Source organism: Aptenodytes forsteri, unplaced genomic scaffold, assembly GCF_000699145.1.
Source record: "Aptenodytes forsteri isolate BGI_AS27 unplaced genomic scaffold, ASM69914v1 Scaffold137, whole genome shotgun sequence".
Classification (NCBI taxonomy): domain Eukaryota; kingdom Metazoa; phylum Chordata; class Aves; order Sphenisciformes; family Spheniscidae; genus Aptenodytes; species Aptenodytes forsteri.
Window position 1 is genome coordinate 6,464,557 of NW_008796221.1, and position 27,236 is coordinate 6,491,792.

At 37.8% G+C, this 27,236-nt stretch overlaps 1 protein-coding gene across 1 annotated transcript in view; it reads right to left on the reverse strand.

Moving 5' to 3' along the window:
• MAGI2 (membrane associated guanylate kinase, WW and PDZ domain containing 2) overlaps positions 1-27,236 on the reverse strand; it is a 553,326-nt gene that overhangs the window by 218,566 nt on the left and 307,524 nt on the right. Inside the window, exon 6 of the mRNA XM_019474581.1 lies at positions 23,133-23,212. Within this exon, the coding sequence (XP_019330126.1) occupies positions 23,133-23,212 (80 nt within the window). The remainder of the gene's footprint in view (positions 1-23,132; positions 23,213-27,236) is intronic.

Sequence of the window (27,236 nt, forward strand, 5' to 3'; positions counted from 1 at the left end):
CAGCTGTAAACTCCTCCATGTTGAGTAAGTTTTGTGTTCTCAGTTACTATGGGGATTTCCTGGTCTGAAATCTGAAGGATACAGGTGACCGCATTTTTACCGCAGGGCGGCTGAGCTTGCTGAGCTGTGCATGGCCGTGCTGGCAGCACGCAAACCTGGTTGTTTGGAGCTGGGCACAGCATCTCCCTTCAGCGCTGCAGTGAGTGCCTAAAGCGGTGGATCACTCCAGGGAAACATGGGTCCCTCTCGAGCCAGGCAGCCCACATCTACAATCCCAGCAGGAGCTCTGCTCCTCTACCTCCTCAATACTGGTGTAGTGAAGGTTACTGAAGCTGGAGTCTAGAGTAGATCCTTGTGAAAAGACCCATTGAAGGACAATTGAGAGGTGAGAGAAAAAAGCATGGCTGGAGCTACTCAGGAGGTAATTCTCAAAAGACAGCCGGGATGGAATGGGAGCTGTCCCCCATAGAGCTGAAGTGGGAAGGGGGACTTACTTTTAAGTACAAAAATAGCTGAGCTGTGTCCTTTAGGCTTGGAGAACACCAGCCAGTCTGAAACATGGAAAATCTATTGCTTTTTCCTATTTTAACTATATCTCCTCTTCAGGAGTCAGTACTTCTACCTTGGAAGAGCACCAGCACCTCTATGCCAACTTTCAATCTGGTATATATTAAACCAATGGAGATAGGCATCTCCAGGAAATTGATTTTATAATGAAAGTAGCGCGGTGCTAACTGTAGTGGAACTCCAGAACGGCATTCCAATTGATAATAAATAACTCAATTTTCAGCCCAGTGGTGATAAAGTATTTAACACTAATAATTCCAGTACTCAGCAGAGACTAAATTCTATCTTTGTTTTGCCTTGCCTTGCCAGGTGAGGGAGTGGAAATCAGAGAGTACTTCTCATCCTCAGAATCCAGTTTAAGGGCAAAAGGGGTGGTACCGGATAATACCTGTGGGATCCAGGAGGAAAACAAAACAGGCAAAGGCTCCTTAAACAGCAACGACTGCAGCAGCTCTCTGCAGAATAAACAGCATTTGCTAACAGAGGTGTTGCAGAACAATTTACCAATCTCACCTTCCGCAAAAGTTAGAAGAGTGCTTTGTGTTTCTCAGAACAATATGTTTGAAGCTCCTGTTAAAGCATTTTCTCAAAAGGCCTTATTGAGCCTTATCCAGGTATGCTGACTAGGAACTTGAGAAATGAACTTGAGGATTTCAGTGAAGGTTTTGGTGCCATCGTGCGCTACTCATGGCTAGCAGATGTAAGCTCTCTTAAAGGGTTAAATGGATGAGATTCACAATCCTAAATGAAAGCTGTTTTCTCATCACAGATTTGGCAATTTATACTGTAGTCATTAAAAATCTGACATTCTATGAAATCACATATTTGTGGGCCTTGCTACAAATATCTGTGTTCCTGTAATGGTCCAAAATCTGTAGGTCAGATTAAATTTTGTAAAAGAGATCAGTTTTGTCCTTTTCATTTTGGCCTAGTTAACCTTCATGACATACAAAGCAAAAAGACAGAAAACAATACAATGCTTCATTCAGCCTGTAAATATTGTAAATTGCTTTTATGAATTGAAGTTTTTTATTTTGCCTTTCTCCCTTAACTTGTAAACAAGCTGACATACTGATGATGCACACCTCTGCACATATATTTGTGACCATTTCACATTTAAGGTCAGGAAATTTACTAATATTTATTCCTTTAGAAAGATATTACCTAGCTACAGATATTGAATAGATGATAAGAACATTCCAATACACATTTCATGTACATATTACATTCTTAGCAGAGTGAATTTAAATAGGATAACAGTAGGTCTTTGAATTTGGATAACTAAAGATTCCACTTTGTCATTCTTAATGTCTGTCAAAGGGCACTATCAGTTTGAAAAGCATGTTTTTATAAAATATCCTTGCATGAAAAGAAACAAAAGCACTGGCTGGATGTACATCATACTTTTCTGGTTATTTTTAACATTTAAGAATGTCATGGCTTTATGTTAGTATATAATATTAGAGAATTGTTATGCAGTCCTGCACTTCCAAATTTCCATGTAATAGAATAATGCTACAATATTCACATTTCATGTACTTTAGTAGAATACTTTTCTTGCTTTCATACACTACAGAAATGTACCTAAATATGTCAAAGAAATACATCTGTTGCTCTAAACTGCTATAGACTTTTTTGCTTTTGGATCATATTCAAATTATCACACTTCAAAAGTGTGATATTCATCTGTTATTGAAAATAAAAGCCTTCTGTTTTATTTCCTTCAAACAACAAGTCTTGATTTAAGGTCAACATCACAAGATAATGCATCCTTTGGGGAGTTCCTCACTGCAATGCAGAGTTTTGGTAAGATTAGACAGGCTGTGCCCTTGGCCATTCGGGAATTCCCAACTGGTAAAGTAACTTACAAGCCATTCTATTCATGCCTCTAATCAATGGCTTCTTTTTTCCCAGGCTAATGACAACCTTATGAAGCAGTATTTCTCTCACGTCTGCAAGAAAAAAACAATTAGCCATAGCTACAAAAGCCATTGACACAAATATATTATCAAATTGGTTTTGTGGTCTTAAACTGTGGATCCAAAAGGTGTCGTAAATGACTTCATCTTTAAACCATTCAGATATTACATTTACTAGGAGACAGGCTAGTAAAAGCAGTTATAATGTTTAGAGCAGGACATGATCCTGAGAGATGCAGACCAGCTGCAGCATCCATTGACTCCGCTGAAAATTCTGCAGGTCTGTCCTTCTCTCTCAGTTCTGCACACCATGCCTCTGTATTCCTAGTCAGCATCGTGCAGAGTGGGCACAAATGGCACTTTAAATATACATGCCTCATAAAAGCATCAGTCTAGTACTTAACGGAGCTGTGCATTTTCCCTTAGCAAATGTGTTTTGTCAGCCTCTCCTGGATCTTGTTTTTTGAAGCATCTACTTTTATTGAGACTACATAAAGCCTTTTGGGAAACTCAAACCAAAAGCTTCTGTTGGGCATTAAATGAGTTCCTTTTAGATTCTGAGCAAATAAATACTCTATTAGTGTTTCATGGAACCTATATAGAAAAATCAGTACACCTAGTACTCATCTCATACTTTATATATTTGTATGTCCATGTTGTAGAACTAGATGTGTGTGTATATAGACACGCATTTCTCTTATAATGCTAGCAAACTTTGTAAATAATGAATTTTCACAGATTTCACACTAATCAAATTACTTCTTGCTAATAGGTATCCATGGAGGCTGCTCCCCAGGTTTTCTAATTTTGCTCGTTATGTTCTTTAATTTTTCCAGAGAGACAACTCAAGCAACTATTTGATATACAACGGCTGTACCCAGCTGGCTTTCACTCGAGCAGTTGCTTTGATACAGCATCACATGATGATACTCATTACTTCAGATAAATTATTCAGAAACTCCCAGATGCAGTGTCCTGCAGTTTACCAAGCTATAGGAGAGTTTTGCTAAAGTGTGATGCTTTTATGTCACAAACAAATCTGAATTTGTGAGTATTATATAGTCCTAATAAGCAAAAAGAACCCATGTACTGGGTCACCAAGTTGCAATTAAACATTAGCATTATTTCTTGTAAAGTTCCTTTAATACAAAGTTTTCTTTATTTCCTTTTCTCAGTGCTAAGTTTACTCAGGAGATATAACACAGTAGCAAAAATTTCTAAAGCCACAAATTTTATTTTCTGTAATTCTTAAAATTTTTAATCTTGAAGAACAGTTTAACATTTTCAATATTACTACAGTATTCACACTTCACATTTCAAAATATATCAGAGGATGAAGTTAGCTTAAATTTAGCCCCAAATGTTTATCTTTTCATTAAAATTTCTTCAAAGTTCTTAGATGAATAGATAATATCTGGAAACACTATTTTAAGAATTAAAAAAATTTATATATATATTACAAAATTTCCCTTTTACCTGCAATGCTTAAAACCGTCAAGCACAGTACTGAATTTAGAGCTCTATCCCACCATAACCATATTGCCTTTAGGAACAAGACACCCAATAGGTATCAGAAATTATTCTCAAAGCAACGAAGTGAAGCCAGCAGCCTATTCCCTAACAAATTTGCCTGTTGTCCACCTCCTACAGAGCTCTTTAGTAGCACAGCATCAACAGGAGGTTGCAGGGGAGTGAAGATAAAGGACAAGTGTAAAAGGCTTGTTGTGTCTTGTGAAAGAAAAGGAAGGTAATGGCTGTTGTTGCTGCTGCGTCAGGCCAATTTTGCAGGAGACCCCACACTAAACCAATTTCTCTGGCAATCCCCCTCCCTGGTTAGATGCTTCAGGACGCCTCTCACCTACTTCAAAGACCCCCGTGTCATTCTCACTCAGGGTCAATCCCCACTGACTCCCTTCACTGCTGCCTGGGAGGACAGGGGTGTCAGAAGGAAAATCCATCTGACTTAGCATAAAAGCTAAGGGTGAGATGAGACACCCTTTGGAGGTGCCTACAGCTACAAAGAGCCCATGGTGTCCAGCTCTGGATTTCAACATCCCACTTTTCCATTGCTAAGCTGGGCCAGCTGGTTTCATTTCTGTGGAGTAATTAAATTCAGCTAATTAAACTGAGCTGCTGTTACCATGCATTCCTAAAGCCTCGGTTTCAGAAAAAAGATGATGTATTAACTCTCTTTCTGGCTTTTTTAGCATGGTTTTAGTCCATTTCACTGGTGGATAAAAGTATGCAAATAGTCATCTTAAAGGATCAAACAAAACGAAGGTAAATAAAAATTGCCACACATTCCTTTTTAAGATCTTGTGATTCTGAAGTCACCTTCCTGATTCTGAGATATTGATTAGACTCTGAAAGCTTATTCCGGATAATCAAATTAAGGCTGCCTGTGAGAACCTGAAGAACAATCTCATAATACTGAGTGATAAAATGACAGATGAATTTTAAATGCATAAATGCATAAATGCAAAGAAATGCACACAGGGAAAAATAACCCTAACTGTGCATACACATACATACATAATGATGGGCTCTAAAGTAATTATTACCACTCAGGAAAAAGATGTTCAAGACACCAGCTTAAGCCCAGCGGTATTCAAAAAGCAAACAGAATGTTAGCAATCTCAGGAAAGGAATTGAGGCTAAAACAGAAAATACCATTATGCCATCAATAGTGCACTCACATCCCAAGTATTGCGTGTAGTTCTGGTCATTCAACACGAAAAGCACATAGCAGAACTAGTAGAGGTGCAAAGGGGGACAGCCAGTGTCATCAGAGGCTTGGAAGAGCTCATTTGAGAATGGGAGAGTCAGGGGACTAGGATTCTCCTGCTGAACAGATATCACATAAAGGGATATGATAATGGTATATGAAATTAGTAATGATATGGATAAAGTGCAAAGAGAATTATTATATAGCACTTTTCATAATAAACCCCCCATGATTACTTAGTGAAAATATCAGCACGCAGGTACCCAACAAAGAAAAGTTCGTTTGGTTTGGTTTGGTTTGGTGTTTTTTCCCCCCCAAGAACACCTAACCGAACTGCAGATCTCATTGCCCCAGGAGGCTGGAAAAGAGGAAAGTTTAAATGTCCCTAAAAAAGAATTAGATGCATTTATAAAGGATAGTTAAACACAATGATCCTTAGGCAGCCTCCAGCTCAGAGATTGATTAAGATACTGAGAGATAGGAAGTAGGAAGGTGTGAGAGGGAGAATATTACGTCTGCTTTGTTTCTTGTAGTCTTTTCCCAACCATCTGCTCTGAGAGGTACTTAGAGACAGGATACAGCTTAGGCAGAGAACTATTCTGAGCCAGTAAAGCAGACCTTGTGTTCTTACCGTGTTTTCCTCACTATGTGTAAAGTAGGAATTTATCTTTATTCAGCACAAGATCCAACTTACTTTCAGCTATGGAATCACGATAAAAAGCTCCAGAAATCTAATTCTAATTCTAATTAACATCCTAATATAAACAAATAACTCTAATTCACTTAATAATGTATTATTTTTAAAACAATTTGGATAGTTGCTAAAATAGAATGAAAACCAGGTTTCATTTGTCCAGGAATAAAAGCAGCTTTAAACAATGGATATCTCCAGTTTTTCTGGTCAATATCACACATAAGTTTAGACCAAAAAGACTTCTACAGCTCGTCATCCAGATTTGTAATAAAAGTTTTTGTAGGACTATACTTTCCCCGTTCTGACTGAAGTCCGTGCAAACTACCAACATTGAATATGCCCAAAAGAACTGCAATGTATGGACTTGCTTTTATACAACCCTAGTGCATTATTCTAGTGCTGAAGGTTTGAGCAAGTCATCTTTCCTTATCTTCCAAGAAAAAAATTATTTATGCCAAAGCACTTTACAAAGAAAAATACAACCTAAAATTATGATAAAGCCCATCACACTAGCAACATTCTGTAAAATCCAAGCTGAGGTAGGCATTCCGTATTCATGTCAATTGACTGTTAGCCATACATGACTTTAATTTTAACAGTGGCAAGGAATTTGGCATCTCTCGTCAGGGACTCTCATCACAGCACGACAAAAATCCACATTGTATGAGCTATGCAGCCTAGGAACACCTGATCACAGTTATCCTTTTAGTTCAACTCCTTTGATGAGCAATTCCCAAAGGCAATGTTTTAAGTTTATGGAGAAAATATATCTCTGGCATTAAACTCAAAGATTTACAGTGATGGGAATACATTACATAGAAGGAGAAACTCCAAGAAGAAATCCACAATTCTTTCAACCGGTTTAAAAGCTTATCTTGCTTTGCTTGGTGTTGCAAAATTCTGTGTGCATGAATATATGCAAAGCTGAACTAGCATTTGGCCACACATGTTTAAAAAATAAGAGCTGGGACTCAGTTCTCAGAAGTATCAAATCCATGGTGGCACTATTTCAACCTCAAATTCAGCACAAGTCTGTACAAAATCTCAGCTGACGGGCACTGAGTCATATGAAAGGCAATGCACAACAGCAAAAGCTGAAGGGCAATATTCCCAGTTCAAACATCTCCTCTCAGTTGCACATGATAGTAATGAATTTCGATATTCTGCTTTCCTTATATAGCTCCCTACAGCAACATCAGTGGGAGATCTACATACATAAGGTGAGCAGAATAGCAAAACAGAGAACCAGCAGCTCAGAAGTTACGGTGATTAGAATGGTAGAAATAGCTAGATTGGGTCAATAGGACATGAGATGAGCATGCCCTCACTATTGCCTGAAGTATAAGCATTAAATTGACCACAATAATAACTGAGTGCACTCTGAAATATGTGCAAATTCATTATCTCTGTACAACATTGCACATGCCACAGGAACATAAAGCACAATTAACTTTTTAATGCAAGCCTTTTTGGGAACACAGGCATTTGTTTTGCAAAGCAGGACATTCTACAAATATCAGCTCTACCTTTCCCCCAGGCAAACATTTAAAAAGTTTTCTTACTGATTTTTCAAAGCCAACTGTATTTGTAATACCAACGCCTAACTTAATTACTATGGCAATAATGGGGCACATTCGCTATCCCAGGAAAGGAATAAGAACCTGCCATTATGTCTCTTTCTCAGATTAAGAGCTAAGAAACAAAAAATATCCTGAACACACTAAATATTCTAGCTGGATTTTCTACCAATCTGGTCATTACTAAAAAATATTCCAAGGGGAGAAAAAGTTATCACGTTTTTGTGAATCTCAAGAACAAATGAAGGAAACATGAGCAGAACAGTAACTCTGAGATGATGGCTGGCAGAGAAATGTATGTGGGGGGATTGATTTGGGTTTTTTAAGTGTCCCAGTAATTGCGGGAAAAAAGCCAGCACACATGCAAGTTGCCCATCAGCCATTAATTGTCAGTGACTGCTGCCACAGTCATGCAAAAACAATTAGAAGTGAGAGGAGGAAAACTTATCACAACGGCATACACAATCCAGAATAAACATTGTTTGCACACAAATTTTAAATGTGGATTGCACTGCCACCAGAATACACATTGTTCTCTCTGGAAAGAATATTCATGAAGACATAATTACAATATCTGGTGTTGCATAAACAAAATCGCAAAAAGCATACTCCTCATCTGAATAGGGAACCCTTCAAGTCAATCAATAATGGGAGCCTACACTGAGAAAAATGCAAACCCTCCTTCTTGCAGAAGACATATTTTTCTTCCTAATCCAATGCTCTTTATCTGAATAGGGAACCCTTCAAGTCAATCAATAATGGGAGCCTACACTGAGAAAAATGCAAACCCTCCTTCTTGCAGAAGACATATTTTTCGACCTAATCCAATGCTCTTTAGTGGATTTCAACAGAAGCCATTCAGTGGGTTTTGAAGAAGTGCCCTGTCACCTTTCACTAATTGAGAGTTTATTTGGGCTTCTTTAAAAAAATAATAAACCTGTAGGGTTCTTTCAACATTAACCTAAAAAAAATTAGCAATAACAGGATTTGCCAGCTTTCTTCTTCTCTTGTACTAGTGTCACTCATAATCTTACTGATGCTTAAGTAAGAGATGAAAGCATGTTTATTACCTTCCTTTATCCTTAACAATTAATTCTAATTCTGCTTTTGCCTACCTAGTGATAGTGTGGATCGAATAAATACTTCAGTTCTTCACTAAAGGAAATGTTTCTTAAACTAACAACTTTATTTCTTGCAGGATTAAGGTTAGGGGGAAAAGATTGTTTGCTTTTACTCCTTGCTAGACCAAATTCTACTCTTTTTAACCATGTGTTGGATTCCATTTCAGTCAGCAAAACAACAGAGAATTCAAGCTGGGTGTAACGAAATTTTAATGCAATATCATTTACTGAAATGGATAACTAGGACAATATTTTTCTACGCAGCATTACCTGTTTAGTTTATTTATAGAACTTTACATGTTGATAGATATATTCTAGCTACAATCAGGAATTTTTTAAACAGAAAAGTGATGTGCAAATTCTAGCAAGCAGTGTAGCAAGCAGCAAGTAGGCAATATTGTTCTACTTAACATGATCGTTTCACTAGGCCAACAAAAGTCCCAAACCACAATTTAACTTCTCAGAATTAACACCCACATTTAATGAATAATCTAAACTACTCAGTAGAAGTCAAATATGGCACTATGAGACCAGACATCATAGGGAAGCATGAGAACAGAAGGATGGAGAGAAGAAACTAAAGGTGATAAAATCCTTCAAGAATTTGAAAAACAAAGACATGAAGGGAATAAAACACAGAAAGTTCAAATAATTTTGGAAGTCCCTTATGTAGTGAACAGGTATTAGATATCGTGTCTTTTAATAGTTGGGAAGCCATATAATTTCAGGTCTTTCCATACCATTTTTCAGTACTCATCAGAGCAACAGTGTACAGTCTTGCATATTAATGTACAGCTAGCAAATACAGGCATATTCTTTGAGTTGTGAAGAGGCAAGATAAGTCAAATAGTGATGGGGACAGAATGCACAAGCAGAGATGTCATGGCACAGAAAGTGACCACAGAGGACTGAGGGGTAGAAAAGTACATGGAAACATCTGTCTCTCTGAACAAAGTGGACTACCAAAAAAAAAAAATAGCAGTTTTAATGAATATTAATGGAGGCTACAACCTGCACTAGCCTAATGACCCCCATTAAACCTACTGAAAAAACAATGATGAGACTGAAAACTCTACAAAATTGCCTGCCCCCCCCAAATCACCAATAATGGCAGAGGTTTCCCACTTCCACAGCTGAACCAGAAAGAAATGAAATGATTCTTCTAGTCCAATGGAGGAAACTAAGAGATCAGACAGAAACCCTTAAAAGATGAATGTCTGAGTATACAAAATATATCAGTCACAAAGTAGCTAAAGCTGACTTCGTTCACCCTGTTTGTAACGGTGAAAATTTCTAAAAAACTGACATAAGTTGAAGATAAATTGGTGGTCAAGCAAAAGGCATAGGATGAAAAGCATCAGCTCCATCTTGTGAGAACAGTGGCAGACACTTTCAGACTCAGTAGCTGCACATGACCATGATGGATCTATCAGGGGTTGCTGTAGTATCTCTAAAAGTGTTTAATTATGAAAGTGATATACAATTATTCTGGATACTTTTTGGACAGAAGGAACAGGACTTTCAGATATGGATAGAATGTTTCTATTTCTGTAATAGGAAAACTGGGATCACTGAAGGAGTAAAAAATACAGAATTGTGTTCCTCTGTAAGGGAAAACCTTGCTCCCACAAGTAAGTGTTCTATTATAGGGAAGGTAAACTATAATTATAAATTCCATAAGCAAAAATTCTTGTAAAAAGGGAAAATCACAGACTACTTAAGAGAAAATAAATAAGAGAAATCCAGCTGGGATTGAAAGAGGAAAAAAGGTGTCTGCTAGTTTAACAATATAAATCCAACCCTGCCTTACCCCTTGCTCCCTCTCCCCAAAAAACCAGAACTTTTTGACAGAGCAATTCATGTCTTTCATGGTGGTGTCAGTGTTGAAAGATGAAATCAAAATTTCTAAAACTAAAACAATTCTCACATTTTTCAAAGTCCATTTGAGCAAAATTACACTGAAACAGTCTAATGTCCAGTACGTTTAACTATCCAGACAAAAGAAGCTGTAGCTTCTGAGTTATTTCCAGAGTCAAGCAGAGCAAACAACGTTATCACTGCAGTGCCAGTACAGGTGTAGGTTATCAACAATGAGATGTTATCTGGACTAAATAATTTCTCAGACAAAATTACTAGTTTGCACTATTGTTAATTGTTTTGACAGTGAGATATGACTTTTTTCCCCTCCTTCATGCACCAGAAGGAAGAGGATCCAATGGAGGAACTGGGTGTTACTCCTTTGTACAGGGAAGCTCCCTGGGCAGCCTCCCAGTCTCAGGAGTTACCAGAATCTGGCCTGCATGGCTACAGAAATATGCACATATGTAGATACGTAAGTATGGCTCGTTTGCGTTTGTTTATAGCAAGTGTCTACACTTATCTGGAATCCCTCTGCATTTCTATGGCCTTTTCATTTTTACAGTTGCATAGACAACAAAGATCCAACACTTCACCAGAATGTGTAATCAGAAATGATTATTTTGATGAAACATTAGACTATATTCTGTAGAATTTAATTACATATAAAGATTTGATGTTTAAAAGAAACAAATTGTAACATTTCCCATCTGGATTCCAGAATATTGCCTGTTTGCCTCACCAGTTCTTTTCTCCTATCTTTACTAGGCGCAGGGTTTTCTCATATCCAGAGAGATTTTTCCCTCTTTATCTTTCTGTGCTGAAATAATTCTAATGTTTTAAGGCATCACAAATCCAAATCTCTTTTTATATAGCTTGCAACACGTTCTCCACATCTGTGCTTTTTATACTTTTGACCTTTTATAGCCACTTATTCTACTCCAAAGCCTTCCACTACTAATTCAGAAAATGCAATTCTTCCCAACTATTCTGTGGCAGCCACCATCCACATACTAAATACCCATGTGTTCCTCCCACTCGGGCAGATACACTTCTCAAAAAGCTTGAAATGTTACCACAATATTTTTTTTTCTTTCCCACAAACAGTTCTTACCTGCCACCGGGTCTGCAAGGGTATTAGTCATGAAAGACAGTGGCTTTTTAAAGTGCTGAGTTACCTGTCAGATCTTAAATACAGGACATCTGTGCTCAGGCAGGATTTTCCAGCTCTATTTAACAGGGACTCCAACACTCACTTTGAGGACGTTAGGCTAGAATCAAAGCCCAGGTCTCACAAAAGGAAAATTACTGAGACCTTTTTTAAAGCATATTACAAAAATAAAAAGAAAATGGAAGCCAGGAAGTCATAAGTATACAGAATTCAGTTAATACTAAGTAGAAACCCTGAGGTAACTGTATTTGTGAAGCTCAGCTGCTGAAGGTACAGAAAAGTTTGGATTCATCTTCACTTATCTATAAATGCATTGCGTTATAAGCAAAGAACAATCAAAGAATGTTGAAAAACATGACAAATAATCTGCCTTTAAAAGTATCTGAAAAATAGCGAGTGTTACTAGAGATATTAGCAAGTCATTATATTTGTTATTTGGTAGCAGTGTGCTTTGAAAGGATTGCCAGGAAATACCCAACAGGTCTGCACAACAAGGCAAACTTTCCATCAAAGAACACCAAATTGTTTTTAACTTCTAAATTTGATGAAATTGCTGACCTTCTGGATGAAATCTAAAATGAGGCCATTATGAAGATTAATTTTTTAAAAGAAGATGATTGCCATTCCTTTTTCATTAATGATCTCTGTTAAAAACAAAAGCTTTCATTAAAAAAACAGAGAGAGGAGAAATAATAAAAATGAAGGTAGCTGGACGTATTGTAATGAATATAATCCCACAAGACCCTCTTTGTTAAATGTGTCATGCTTCATTGCTATTTAGAAGTCAAGGATTGAAGGATTAAGGCTATAGAGAGAATAGGAATAAAAATCATGTACTCCGATTCTACTTATGATTAAATAAAATTTCAGAAGGAATTTCAACCTTTTGTTCTTTATTGGCATCAAAGCCTTGAGTATGATCTTTGCTAAATATGGTGTTGTGAATTCTTTTCTATGTGAAAAGATTTTCTTTCAGAATTTCCCACATTGGAGCATTCCTTTCAATGGTCCTTGTAGGACTATTTCAGGCCACCTCTATTCTCATACCACACAATGCTTGCATTTTAGTGGCAAAAATCAACCTTGTGCAGTCAGTGATGATTTTGCTACTCACTTCAGTGGTGAGTGGAATCCAATTTATAGCTTGTTAAAGATGTGAATTGTTAAAACTCTGGCCCTGTTTCTCCTGATGAGTTTAAAAAATCTCTCTCCCTCCCTTTCTATATTTCATTACACATTCCAGCTGAAAACTACTTAAGCTTAGCCAGTTAACTTGGCAGCAAAATGAAAAAGGGATGTTATCAGAAACTGAACGTGAGGAACTCCAGCAGCACCAGCAGAAACTCAAGCTACCATAGCCGTTTTGTGGTGGTCATGTAGCCTTGGACCATCTTTCAGTTGCAGTGTAGTTTAAACTGTACTACCATGTAGCTCCAGTTTGCTAGCTCTGTTTTGGGGTCCATCACTGGTGAATGTGTTTATTTTATTCTGAAATTAAATTATAATTTGAAAAAGTTTTACAAAATAACAGTCAACCTTTATTGCCATTTTAAAATGTATTATTCATTGTATCTTACATCACTGAGGAACATGCTACATTGGGGGCATTCCACTGCTACACTGTGGGCATTCCTTACAGTGGGCATTTATTATACATGTTATAATAAAGACTTAAACTGTAAAGGGCCATATATCAAAAATAATGCTTCATATATCTATGAACTTTTTCTGCCGAGAATCTCAGAGCATTTTACAAGCAAATAAGTTTCACAGCCATATGAAAGGTATGTTTACATGACCCTCTTTCATAAAACACTGACACTTGAAGTGATTTGTTTTCATAACATCATGAACTAATTAGAATGAAAGCCTGTGATTTTCCTCATCAAGGACCACGGGACAGGTTAGTAGTTTCCTCAGCCTGCATTTACTAACCTTTAAAATCCTCAGGTCGCTGGAAGAGTTACTATCGGGCTGACGATACCTGTAGAGGCAGGGATCCTTGCAGCCTGTGCGCTGTGTCAGCAGGCAGCCACAGGATGCCTCCAGGTCTCCGGCATCCCCCCACTTAAACAGACAATCTGGGTGAGCAGCGAGAGCAGTGAGTGCACGACAGCCAAGTGCTAGCTGAACAATCAAGGAAAATAGACATTTTTTTCTATACTTTTATTCATTCTTGTCCTTGCAATTACCAACTCTATTTAAAATTAAGGCTAGTACTCTACAGGGATTTGTATGTCTGAGATTGTGAGAAACTGTAACGATTGTGAAAGCGAAGTACTACTTAATAGTCCATTACAGCTTAAAGGACTTGTCTGTCATACTGATAAGCGTGCTCCAAGGAAGTGCTCTGTGCACCCAAGAGTTTCCCCAGGTAGATACCAGCAGGTTGCCCAGGGCTGGCCCCAAGGCATAGACAGCCAAGACATGTACATGTGTACAGCTATTTTGTCCTCAATGTTATTCAAGGATGAAGAAGAATTACTCTTATAAGCTGTGTCACTGCAACCAGGTTGTCCAGACAAGTATCTTCTGAACTCCCAGGAAGAAACACTGACAAGGTGTCCCCTGTCTTATTTTTAATATCATTATTGTGACTTTGGCATTGAAGGGTTTTTTTGTCAATTAATGTCCAGCCGGTGCTGCCAGCACAAAATGCCCTTCAAAAGGTCATGACATTTCAAGAGATTTCCTGTTATTGTTTAATTGACCCAAAATTCAAAACGGTAGCTGAAAAAAGCATGTTCAATATGTACTTAAATGACAGAAAAAAATCATTGTGATCAATATTATTACTAGTAATGCCAGCTCCATTACAAACTGATGGCATTAAATACTCCTTAAAAATGGGGTTAATAAACTGCAAAATACGAGTTCTAAGTAAAAACTCTGTGGTTTAAAGGTGCAATATTCTTATCATCTGGAAACACCTGGATTTAAGTCAGAACTGGAAATGAATTTGGTAGTCTGTCAATCCATTTCCTAATTCCTAGTCATTTGTTCCTATCACAAAGCCACCAGGCAGGGGTGCGTGATGGACAGTCCCTACTCAGAAGTGACTCAGGCCTGGAACAGGAAGGGTTTTGATGTCTGAATTGAAAAGCGTTTGCAGAGCAGTATCAAAAGTTTGCAGCAAAATTACTCATGTGTGCCTGGCACTCTCAGCTGAACTCTGTAAGCATTGCTTACTTGCCCTTGGGAAAAAAATCAACAGTCCTTGGCACAGCAACTCAAACCATCCCATAGGAGATGGTTTAAAATGTCTAGGGACAATGTCATGCTCTATGTTGCTCTCATATTTTCTCTCTGGATTGATTAATCTGATGTATTCTGCATCCCACCTGGCAGCGGAGCTTACTCAACATGTTTTTCTCACTTGCAGGGTAGTATCTTTCTCGGGCTGTAATGGAGAAAGTCAGTGTGTTTTAAAATAAAAGAAATAGGTCCCCACGCATTTTTTTGAGAAACACATATAAGCCCCACCCTCAGGAGAGGATGCAGAGGAGGCCAGACTCTGGCTCTCGGATGTGATACTTGAGAGCCTTGAATATTTTGCTAAGTTCTGGAGAGGATCAAGACTCAAGATGTAAACTTGTGATTAACCTTTCCTCTTTTCTGTCTTCAGCTATCTCCCTCTTCACTGCGCAGCCTTTCTGGCTTGTCATTTTGTACTCAATTCCCTACCCACAAATAAATTCCCAACATGGGGATTTGGATTCCCTTTCAGGCACTGGGTCACCACATATCAGATGTTGCAGCAAGTACCTTGTAGGTGCCCATATCAGCTACGATGGGGAATTCTTTGCTTTTGCCTTCACAGAGAGAGCATCTCCTCAGCCGTATCTTATCCATCAGGATTGTGCACTACGATTCCTCTCCCATTTGAAATCACTTAACACACCCATATTGAGACATAAGGGTTCTGTATTTTTCATGGAAATTATTAACTAGCATTCAGACTCCAGCCTCCAAATGGCTTCAGTGAAGAAGAGTTAAACCCACTTTAAATATTTCTGAAATTTCATGTGAGATGGATAGGTGGACAGACAGAAAGTATTTTCAATGTTGTTGGCAGCTGTTTTTTATTAACAGAGGCCAACAGGAATAATAAAAAATAACATAGACTAACTAAATTTTTATGAATTGCATGGCTGCCATGGACCATGGACTGAAAACTGTATTACAGACAGACACTTCTGTGGCCTTTATTTATCTATGGCTTAGTCATATGTTATAAATTAACATTAAGATAAAGTTCTCCAAGACAGCTTTCCTGAAAAAATGCACATATGAACTGCTAATAAAATAAGCAAAGGTCTCTTTATATATAGTCATGTCTCATTCTATATAAAAGCATTATTTTATATGGTGACCTATTTCATAACCAACAACATTCCAGCATTTGAAGAAAAGAATTAAGCTATGTTGGTACAAAGTCTAAAAAAGAGACTGTCCTCAACATATTTCCAACAGCAAATATAATTCCCTGGAAACAAGGTTTAAAATAGCAATGCTGGTAGACCCTTGGCTATAGTGGAACAAATGGTACCATTTATCACACAATGGCACTAGCATTAGATATCAATCATGACTTGTGTAATTTGTTTTGATCAAGAAAAAAGCTACTTTTCTGAAGATGAAATCTCTTTCTACTTTGGTTTCCTGGGGAAATGAACTTTATGGGTTCATACTGTCTGTCCGTTCGACATTTCCTGCTGTTAAAGTCTGAATCTATTGTTAGTTTTTAACTAAATTTAGCTGAGACACAGATATCTCAAAGATAAATACATTGCCCCTGCATCAGATATGTTACACCCTGAACTCAGCAGGTACTTGTCTGGCCTGCACAAGCCGATTCGGTTTGCAGAGACAAACCACAAGCCTTTTACAAGCCACCAAGAGAAAAATTTGTAGGAAGCAATGAGCAGAATACCATATTGAGAGACACAGTGCTCAGGGTCGCACAGCACTAGACAAAAGCCAAAAGCTAGCCTGCTCTCCCAGTTCACATTGGGATCCATCCATTCAACAGGAACAGGGGCTTGACCTGGAGTTGCAAGATGGCCTGCTAATGCTTTGTCCACTCAACAGTGTAGGGCACTTCCAGCTCATTCCACATCCCCCCCTACCCATGTACAGCACTGCTCTATCCAAGTTTCACATATAAGTCTCTGATACAGGTTCAGCCCAATCAGCCAAAAAGTCCCACACTCCTTTGTACCCTAGACTGCTAAAGATTTGGTTTCAAACTACCACTCTACTGCTACTACTTCAATGAAATGAAAACCTATTTGTAGATAAGTATTTATCTGCTACAAATTGCCATTAGTGGGCATTGCCACACATAAATTGTATCCATATAAGATAAAAGTTCAGTGCTTGGTTTCCAGTGAAAATATGTATAAGGGAATCAAGAAGTAATGCTTTACCCATAAACCCAGCATGCCTATGCCCAAATGTATCTACAAAACAAAAATATGAAGGGTTGGTATGTCTTACTACAGCATAGTGAAGAATCAGGTAAACAATGACAAAATATTTCCTATTATGTTTGTGATTTACTTTAAGTTGCAATGTAAGAGTTATGCATATGCTTAACTATAGAGCAGCTTGCACTTACTAAAAGGAAGGAAGTGTATGCAGACAGACATTCTACAGTTTGATCTTGAGTGAAATGCTCAAAAATTCTGTGTAAATAAGAAAAAAAAGTGTGGCTAAAAGTACTGAAAAAACTGCCTGTGTCATAAAGCAGTCTGAGTCACATCTATTTTTTTGATGAAAAAAAAATAGATAGATATTTAGTATGAATTAAAACAAGAAACCAAGTGCTCCAGTTTTGAGACCATTTCTTACTCACTTTATATGTTCAGTTGCAAAATCTTTACAAGTGAAAAGAAAAATTATTTATACATAAAACAAAACCGTTTCAAACACAAACAGATTTTTAAGATGTTCATTATGAAACAGGAATTATGGAGATTAATGATAATGCCAATTATTTATTCTTTCTTTTCATTATTTATTTTTATATATTATTATATAAATAATCTTCTCAAAGGAAGAAGAAAAGTATTAGATAGCAAATACAAAAAAGTACAATGAATTTAAAATCTTGTTTTTTAAAGCAGTAGAGTAGGTTGAATTTTATGCCTAATAATAATATTACCTCATAAATCTACAGGATCTCTTTGTATAGGATTTATTTGCTTGCAGCTGAAGTTAAAATGGGTATATGCAATGGTTCATTACGTGGTTTGAACTCTTAACAGGAAATTTAAAATATATTCAATGTAAGCAAGATGAGAAAGACAGTCCTAGATTTTATTTCTTTCCTGTCAACAGTCAAACAAACTAATGATATTATTAAAAGTTATTAATTTTAACAAAGTCTGGTGAAATTTGAGAAAACATTTGTTTTGGATTCCTGTTTACATTTGTGGAAATATAACAACAGAGGTGCCCATATAAACTTTCCTCTGTTACTGGAAGTCTGAGTTTAATTTCTACCAGAGTTAGGGAGGAGGAACATCTGCTGGAAACAAGCAAAATAGTCAAAACGGCAGACTAATTGCTGGCCTTCAGTCATTTCTAGGATTAGTACAGGGCATGTAAAAATGGTGAGGCAGTAGCTTAGAGCAGGAACATGAAAAGGGACTGTATGTTAAATGGTGAGGTTTTGAGAAAGAAGCATTTTTCACCATTAAGGCAGTCATAAAATATAATGCAAAATGGTTTGAAAACATTTTTTCTTAAATCTCAGCACCATTTAAAGAGGTTTCCAAAATGAACATGCAGTGAACAAAGGTGCTCCTGTGTCTCACAAGAGATGTGTCCAGCTAAAAATGCACTACATAAAGTTTCAGAAGAAAGTAAGGCAAAGTGGGCTTATTTACTCATATAAAAGATTATTGGTTTCCTGGGATAGTTATACCCTTGAGATTACAGATAGCCTAACCAGCGATCACCTTTATGATTCTGAATTTAACATTTGTCTTCTTTTTTTTTTTTTTTTCCTGGCAAGAATCATATTGCATATATAATATATATGTTTAAAATTAAGTTATAGGAATAAATCTACAGCTTTTGTTTTTTTTGAGAAATTCTGAAATGTTTAGAGATGATTGATCAAGATGATAACAGTGTTCTCAAAGAAGGAAAGGGAGCTGAATTCCTGAATTTGTGACTGCGTGTGCACACTGCATGTGCTATGACACACTGCATGTGCCACACAAAGCCCCAAGAAGGAACTCTGCTGTCTGGGTGAAAAGGAAAAGGGAGAAGTCCTAGGTGCCATGAAGTGGCAGGGCAAGGGTATAGGGAGGTGGAAAGTACTGCTATTAGCAAAAGGGAGTTTCCTTGGAGGACTCAAGATGGGAGATGACCAATGGGAGACGTCATAGGTAACATGAAACAAGAGCCTCAACTAAGAGAGAAAGATGAAGAGGACAAGGGTAGATGTGTGTGTCATTGGCATGAAGGAGAGCACTGAAGCTGTGCATGGCAGTGAGCTCACCAAAAGGTATTGCCTGTGACTACAGGAATGGGGAAAAGGATAACCCGACAAAACGTGACAGGAGGGTGGGGTTCAGTTCAAGATGAAGACACCTAAATGTAGTAGTCTGTCTATGTACAGGTGTTTGCACGTGAACCAGATATCTGTGCTCTCTAATTGTCAAAATAGAGCTGATATTCACAGTCAATGAAGTTTAAAGGCAACTCGGCTCACCCTAAATAAGCACCTATATTTTGCAGTCAAGTTGGTGGGTGTAGAGGAGATGGAAAGACAGATGACAGATGAATGCTAGGTGAAATCAGAGCTTTATTTATAGTCTTAAGCCTACTTGTATTTGGAAACTAAGAGATAGGATAAAGGAGGTTGACATAAAAAGAAAGGGAGGGTTAAGAGTGACGGAGACTACCGATTGGGATGGATTAGTAATGAAGTAAGTGAAATTTGACATCTCTGATCCCAGGAAATTTCAACAGCTGTTTAATCCCCAAACTGGATAAAGTAAATGTTCACTTTTCTCCAGAATGGAATGTTTCCTAAAATTAATTAAAGAATTTGAAAAATTTACTACATTTCTTAACCAAAAATGAACTTTCTCAAACCTGAGATATTTCATGTCATTAAAGCTGTACTGCCTTTCAATATTAAACGACATTTTTTATTGCCTTATGGGACTTGTCATTCTTTTTCACATTCTCTCCCAAAGAACAGACTCTGTTGGTAGATCACTCACATAATATACCTGTAAACATGCAAATCCTGTGAGTCTGCTATGTAATATGACTTTACAGAAAATGTAGCAACCAGGGAATCTAGCTCACAAAAAAAAGGAGGCAGAACTTTAACTTCTATAGTACTCTACAGATAAAAACTGGTTAACCAATTTTGATGTGGGGGGGGAAAAAAAGGAAACATTTAAAAGAAGTATTCCAATTCAGAAAACCCAAATATTTAATTCATATTTTCTGGAGAGAAAACACAATTATTTTTAATAAAGTCAGGATTTTCTGGAGGAAATCAGAAATGTGTAAGAAATTCTAGTTCTTATTGAAGAATTGCCAGCTATTTCTGCTTATTGCTATTATGAAACTCAGGTAGGCACCATACAAACAGAGAGTAAGAGGCAATTCTTGATTCAAAGATGTGCCATCTAAGTAGATCTGACAGAGCAAAAGTTGAAGTAATTTGCTGAAACTCACACAGAAGTTCTATGACAGAGACAGAAATAAAGATCAGGCCTTAAAACCTCCTGACCTACAAAGGGGTTTAGAGCAGTGGGTGTCATTAAAGGAAAACAGAAAGAGTCCACAGCGTGGAGGCAAAGAAAGCTTGACTTGGTAGAGCTTGTCAATCTCTTGGCAAAGGCATGTGAAAATTTTTCCAAGAGGAGGGATGGGCTGGAAGGTTGGTTCAGATTTTGCAAAGAGAAATGAGCAAACACTGGGACTTGCAGATACAGAAGCCAGAGAAAATGAAGAAATCATATTTGGCAAGGAGTATTGAAGAGCTGAAAGTGGAAGAGAGGAAATGCCTGGTGCAGAGGGGGCCCTCAATATTGCTAGCCCAGAACATCAGGACTCAAATATTGTGTGCTGCTTGGACGTTGTCTGGTGTGGAAGCTGTGTGCTGGTGGCAGAATGAAGAAGAAGGATTTATCAGGATTTGCACTGAAAGGAGAACACAAAAGTTGGGTTGTTCAAAATGAAAACCTGATTGCAGAATCAGATAGGTGATAAGGACATCATAATGTATCTCAGTGAATCAAAACAAGTTTCAGATGTGACAAAATGAATGTCAATGAAAAACACAAGTTATGCTGATAGCGATAAAGAAGCAAGGTAAGTATCATTTCCTATCTAAACACTGATGTCTTTCTAAAATTTTGTATCTCTGAGTAAAATGTGCCAGAATAAATCATAAAGTGTAACAGAAAAGATGTTTGGCATAAAAAACATCTACCAAGCCATAGCTGAAAAGCGTGTGAAATTAATCCTTGATCTTACAAAATCCTTGATCAAAACAAAAATTCTGTATCTCCATGTGCTATAACAAACTCCCTGGTGTTGGACCTCAATGGCAAGGTACAGTCATTTTAAGGCATATTAGACTTTTTAAGAACCTTTTCTTCTGCAGCTATTGGATTAAAAAAAAACCCAAAAAACACCACAACAATTTTTGAACAACCAAAGAACCTTAGAAGAAGAGAGGATGTTGCAGGAACAATCTCTGAAAGAATAGAAGATCTCTACCTAAAGTCTTTTATGCTTCACTTCAAGTACTTTGCATTAATGAGATGAGCAACTCTTAAAAGAACAACATGACCCAGCATACTATAGTAATTCAATAATCCACTAGTCATATAACTACAAAATAATGCTGTTTCTTTCATGCACCGATCTTCATTTTAAACTGTTCCAGGTATTTTGGTTTTTTTTTTTTTAATATTTCAGTACTTATTGTGATCTCAGTATAAAGCAGCTAACAGGAAAAGAAAAAAGAAAAAAAAGTAACACACATTTTCTCCAAGTAACTCTGTGATATGTTACTCCACAGATATTGGTGGATTTTTCTTCTGTTTTTTCCACTAGTATTCCTTAAGGATCAGGCAAAGATATAGCTTCATATAAGTAATGTGAGAGATTTATACTGCAAAACTCCTGTGCCCTTGTTTTGTTTCAGTAACACACTTCTGTTGTATTCACTGTAGAATTTACTCTGGGAGCTAGTGTTGTCAGTGCTAGAATAAGCATCACAAAATCATTCAGACATGTAATTTCTGATGTCAGAAGAGAACGTCAGAATTACTGCTGAAATAAGGAAGGGATTTTTGGAATATAGCAATCTTTCAAAATGAAGCCATTTACAAAAAAACCCAGGAACATTCTTTACCAAACCATTGACCCTGCATTTCATACAGCCAGCAACTCCTCAGTGACCTTTTTATCAGCCCAAAACGGCACTGAGTTTTCTTTCTGTTAATAGTATTTACAATAACCAAATTAATGTATTTTGGAAAATTTAAAATAAATCAGATGCAGTACATGGAAACCTATTAATACGTTTAAAATATTTAAAAATGCTTTGAATTAATGCACATAGCATGCATGCATTTAATCCTCTGTATCTCAAAATAATGAAATAAGTAGCAGTCTTTAGAAATCATTACTTCTTAACTGACTAATTGAACTGACACTGAACTATAAAACAATGAAAAAAAAACCGTCTCAGAAAAAGTTCTATTAAAATACATTTTTACTTTGGCTTTATTAAATGATTTTGATTACTGAAACTTTGCCAGAGAAAAAATAGAAAATATACTCAATGCATATAAGATAGTTCAATATGATCCGTATTATTTCATATCTCTGAATCTGTCAGTATAGTCATCTCTCCTGCACAACAGCTACAGCTCCTTTAAGCATCCTCAACATTATTTACGCTTTTAAATTTTAAACCATTAACAATGCATTACCCCCCAAATCCAGCCTTGAACTCTGACAGACACTGATCTCTTTTCTCCCTCCCACACTCTGTTTTATCAGACACTATTTTGTTTAAATTGGCTACTAAATAGCATAGCACTGTACCTTTAAATACAAATCAAACAATATTCATATTCCAACGGTGCTGCTAGTTTCCCTTATGCATTGAATCGCCTGTAGATTAAAAGCTCAGAATCTGAAAAGGGATTCTGTTCTGCAGACCAAAGTTCTCTGTAGGAGATGAGGGAGAGGGTCAGTCCCGGAGTCACACACACAACAGGCAGAAAACACACTTGTGATCCTCAGCTTTGGATAGCATCAGAAAGGGGAATAAAAAGCAGAAACACATGGCACACTGAGAACTGGTATCACTTATGGCTTCTAACCAAAGCAGCAATTAAACACCTTTCATCATTCCCCCAAATGCCTGATTTTTGTAAGAACTGAGAGAAACACACACACACAAAGGCAAATCCCCTCTGAGCAGCAACGAAAACTTAATAACCTACCGTTTTCTTTGCACTCTTCTGGAGGTTTAGCCTTTTTCGCAAGTCGTGGATCCAGCCATGATGTTGTCTTTGTGTTATGGCTGAAAAGAAAAGAGATCACTCTGAGCAGACACATACTGAAAGGAATCAAGTTTATTCCTTAAGAAAAAAGGGTTAGTCCAACAAAATTGCAATCGATACACTTAATTTGCTTACTGGTTCTAAGTAGCCCTGAAGGAGGTGTAAGAGTAATTGTGCAAGGCAGCTGTAAATTTGGCAACCTCAGCTCTCTGTCCTCAAAGCAGCTATTTTTATTAAAATCAACTAGAATGTTGCCAAGTTAACCTCATTGAAAATGCAGAACTCATCCAGAGCAAAAGGAATTTATTACAAATACAGTGTTCTCCCGTTGAACGAGTGCAGGCGACAGGATTCTGTACCATTCTCACAGTTTTCGGATAGAATTATTTTCATCCTAAGCCCGTCCTTTTCATAAATACAGGTTTGTTATTTCTCACCAGCAGCACTGGCAAGGCATAGCAAAAGTGATGCAAATTACAACATGCTCCTGCAAAGTCCACATTTCCGGACAGAGTGATTAATGATACTTTGTTTAACAAACCTTTATCTCTCCATATATAATCCTTCTATCGAGATAAAATAGATATGCACAAGCTGAATGAATCATGTGGCTCCTTTCTATACTCAGAATAGATCTTTGAGGAATCAGCCATCAAATAGCGTTGAACTGGCACAAACTGTTTTCTGGGAGAATATTTTGCCAAATGAATTGACACTTAGCACAGCTAATGAGACTTAAAAAAAGATCTTTTCAATGTATACCTTTCCCATAAGCATTTGAATTTGGAGCCAAATATTTTAAATATATTAAGAAAGGAAGACCATAAAACAGAAAAGGATGTGATCATTACTCCTTTATTTTTTGAGATGCCTTTCCTACAATACCATCATTCAGAGACACTTCTAACCCGTGTTTTATTTATCTGATACATCCTAGGAGGATGCTTGTTCCATACAGTACTGAATTATGTAGTTTATTATTAATTTGCTGTGTCATTTTAAAGTGTACTTAAGACTTCTCTTATAAACATGTGTAAGGTGTGCAATAATGGGGAACCTGTCAAAAAATGGATTAGGATGCAATTGGTAGTTGGTGAGTTATTGATTAACTGATACAGTCCATGTGGTCCAAACACCACTGGTTCCCCTAGGCAAAAATAAATGCCTAGAGCCAGCTCCTTCTCCCACCTTGACTCCCTGTTTAGTCCATTGCAGATAACTTTTCCTCTGCCTCAATTTCTCTCTCTCTCTAAAAACACAGTGATACTACCTACTTCTCAGCATTATTGTTACCATGTTAAAGCTTCCTCTACATTTTGGATAGGAAAAAAGGTAAATGAGAGTTATGTATGGATAAAGTGGCAACTAAAATGAAAATGGAGGCATTTAAATTCCTATTTTAAGCATGCCCTAGTCTAGAACACCATTCACCACAGGTGAAGAGGATAAACAAAACCTTCCCTTACTTTGAGAGCAGGGCTGTATTTGCAGGGTGTGAAGAATGATAAGCCAAAGGTAAGGTAAATTTGAAACGATGCCAGCAGCCCGCGCTTGATTGCAAATGTAACTAAGACGCTTTCTCTGAAGCTCCAGCTGCCTGTGGTCTCCTGTAGGGTGTATTTTTATACTGCAGTCACTGCCTAACTGCAGCTTGTGCAGACATACTCGAGCTAGCTTTAAACTAACTAGGGGAGATACTGGCAACAATGTCACTGCAGCAGTATGGAGCCCAGCGTGGGCTCATCACCCCAGCATCTACTGAGCTACTTGGGTGCAGCCAGCAGCACAAGCTGAGCTGCACACTGTCATGGGTAACCCCTTAGCAGTGCCAGAGCTCGGAGCGAGCTTGGGCATACCTGTGGAAGCTGCAGTCACATCTCTGGAGTGTGGGCATGTCTGCACAACAGCCACTCTCTCCCAGTTCTGAATGATTTTAGGGACACCCACTGGTTGCAGGGACTCACAGATTCACAGATAGTTTCCTATGGCTTTAAAAGAGTAATATATATATATATATGACTACTATTGGTAATGTTTGCTGTGGTATAAAGTGGATCTCAAAGCATTTTACAAAGGAAATAAAAATCATCACCCTTGTTTTAAAGGTGGGAACATGGAGTCGCAGAATCATCAAGTGACTGTCCACAGCCACCAAACAAGCCAGTGGCAGAGTCAGTACTAGAAGCTAACTCTGTTGCAAGTCAGCTGGCCAGTGTTTTCCTCACAAGTCCACACAACATCAGAACAGACCAATTCACCAGCCCTGAAAACACCCCTATGACATTTCTAGAATAGACCTGAGAAATGAGTTTTCAGGCCTCTGTAAAGACAGGTGCCAAGCTGAAAATAAGCCAAATTCAGTATTAATGTTTAAAAATGTGAATTAGTTGAATTACAGCCTCCAAGGCTTTTGTTGAAACTGAGAACAACAAGCAGTTACGCTTCCCTTCAGCATAAATGCGGCTTCCATAAACCCAGAAGGACTGATGTCTTCCAGTTTTGTGCACTGTGGCCATTCTAAACAAAACCATAAATTAAAAAGTCAACAACTTTTCCAACAGAAGTGATCCTTCAGTCTGCAGAGAAATTTCAGAGAATGAAGATGGTATCTTCTCTAGATCAGTTCTTACAGCACTCAATCTCATCTAGTTACTGTCTCTCAAACCCATTCAGCTACTTAGTAAAAGCAAAACTCATCTGCAAGAATGAGTTATCTATAACAAATAACTGAAGGAGCAAAGTACCTTTTGAAAATAATCCCTCTTCTCCTTACCCACGTCCATGCCTGCTCCCTTGCCCTGCCTCTCCACTTTATCACCTATACTAAACACGCATGCTACGTCTTGCAATGGGACTTTAAATGCTTCTAGACTGGTGCTCCAGTGGGTAAAAAAGAAGTTCTTGCTCTGAAGACAGACCCTACCTGAAAGAAGGCAGAATTAACCCCAGCTGTATTCTAACACCTCTGTCTTCCAGCAAGGACTAGAACTGAGATTAGCCAACCATAGAAAAAAAGAGAGGCGGCTTCTTCCCCACACAGCTAGGACATGTTGGGAATGAGAGAAAGAACAAAAGCACGGTGGTGCCAGCTTGCTGAATGTCCCAGGGCAGGCTGCAGGGGCATCTCAGGAAAGACACCACGTCCCCTGTGTCCCAGGGCTCTGCCTATTCCCTCTTCAGCCAGAAGACTAGAATCTGTAAAAGCTGAAGGGAAACAATATTTAGCTCCTAAACAGTTTTTCATCTCATTTAAAAGAAGCCTTGGTAGGAAAGCTTTAACGATGGGAAAGAAGACAGAAGGAACAGTAAAATGGCCAAATTAACACCAATGGCAAAAGTAACTTTAGCACGTATTTGCTGCATGACCTGTGCACGTTAATGCTTCTTACGCACTAAAAACCTTGTAAAATGTACAGTGTATAACCTGCCTGCCTTACCACTAGGTCTAATGACGTGTGTCCATTTGGGAAGTCTTATAGACAGACCAGAAGGAGAAGGGGCTGGGGATTTACAGATTAGTTATGAATGAATTGCAGATGAATAGCAGAAGCAGTTGTGGAATAAATGCACAAACAGGCAGTCGGAGCAGTTGTGACTGTCTGAATGAGAGTGAAGTGATGCAACAAAAGCATCCTGTGAGAAATACAGCTGTGGCTCCACCAGCATTTTCCACTGGCTACTGTTTCATTACTCAGCAATTACCATATCTCATCATTAAAGGGCAGGTTTAGAAAGTCCATTCTTAAACAATTTCAATTATCTTAATTACTAGCTAGGACGATTGAGCTAAGTGCTGGCAAATCAACCATGCACGTCTTAGAATCTGTCTTAAAATCAAGAGCAAATACCTAATTTTGGAAACTTCAGAAGTAGTCAACGAAGGATCTCTTTGGTTTTGCTTCAAGCAGGTGGAGCATAAGAAGAGCTTAACATTTGAAAATTCATCCTAAGTTGTTACCTGCTGTACAAAATAGAAACCGCTTATAGGCCTGAAGGGTAGCGCAGATTTGAAAAATAATTGGGGGAAAAAAAAAAAGTCACTCA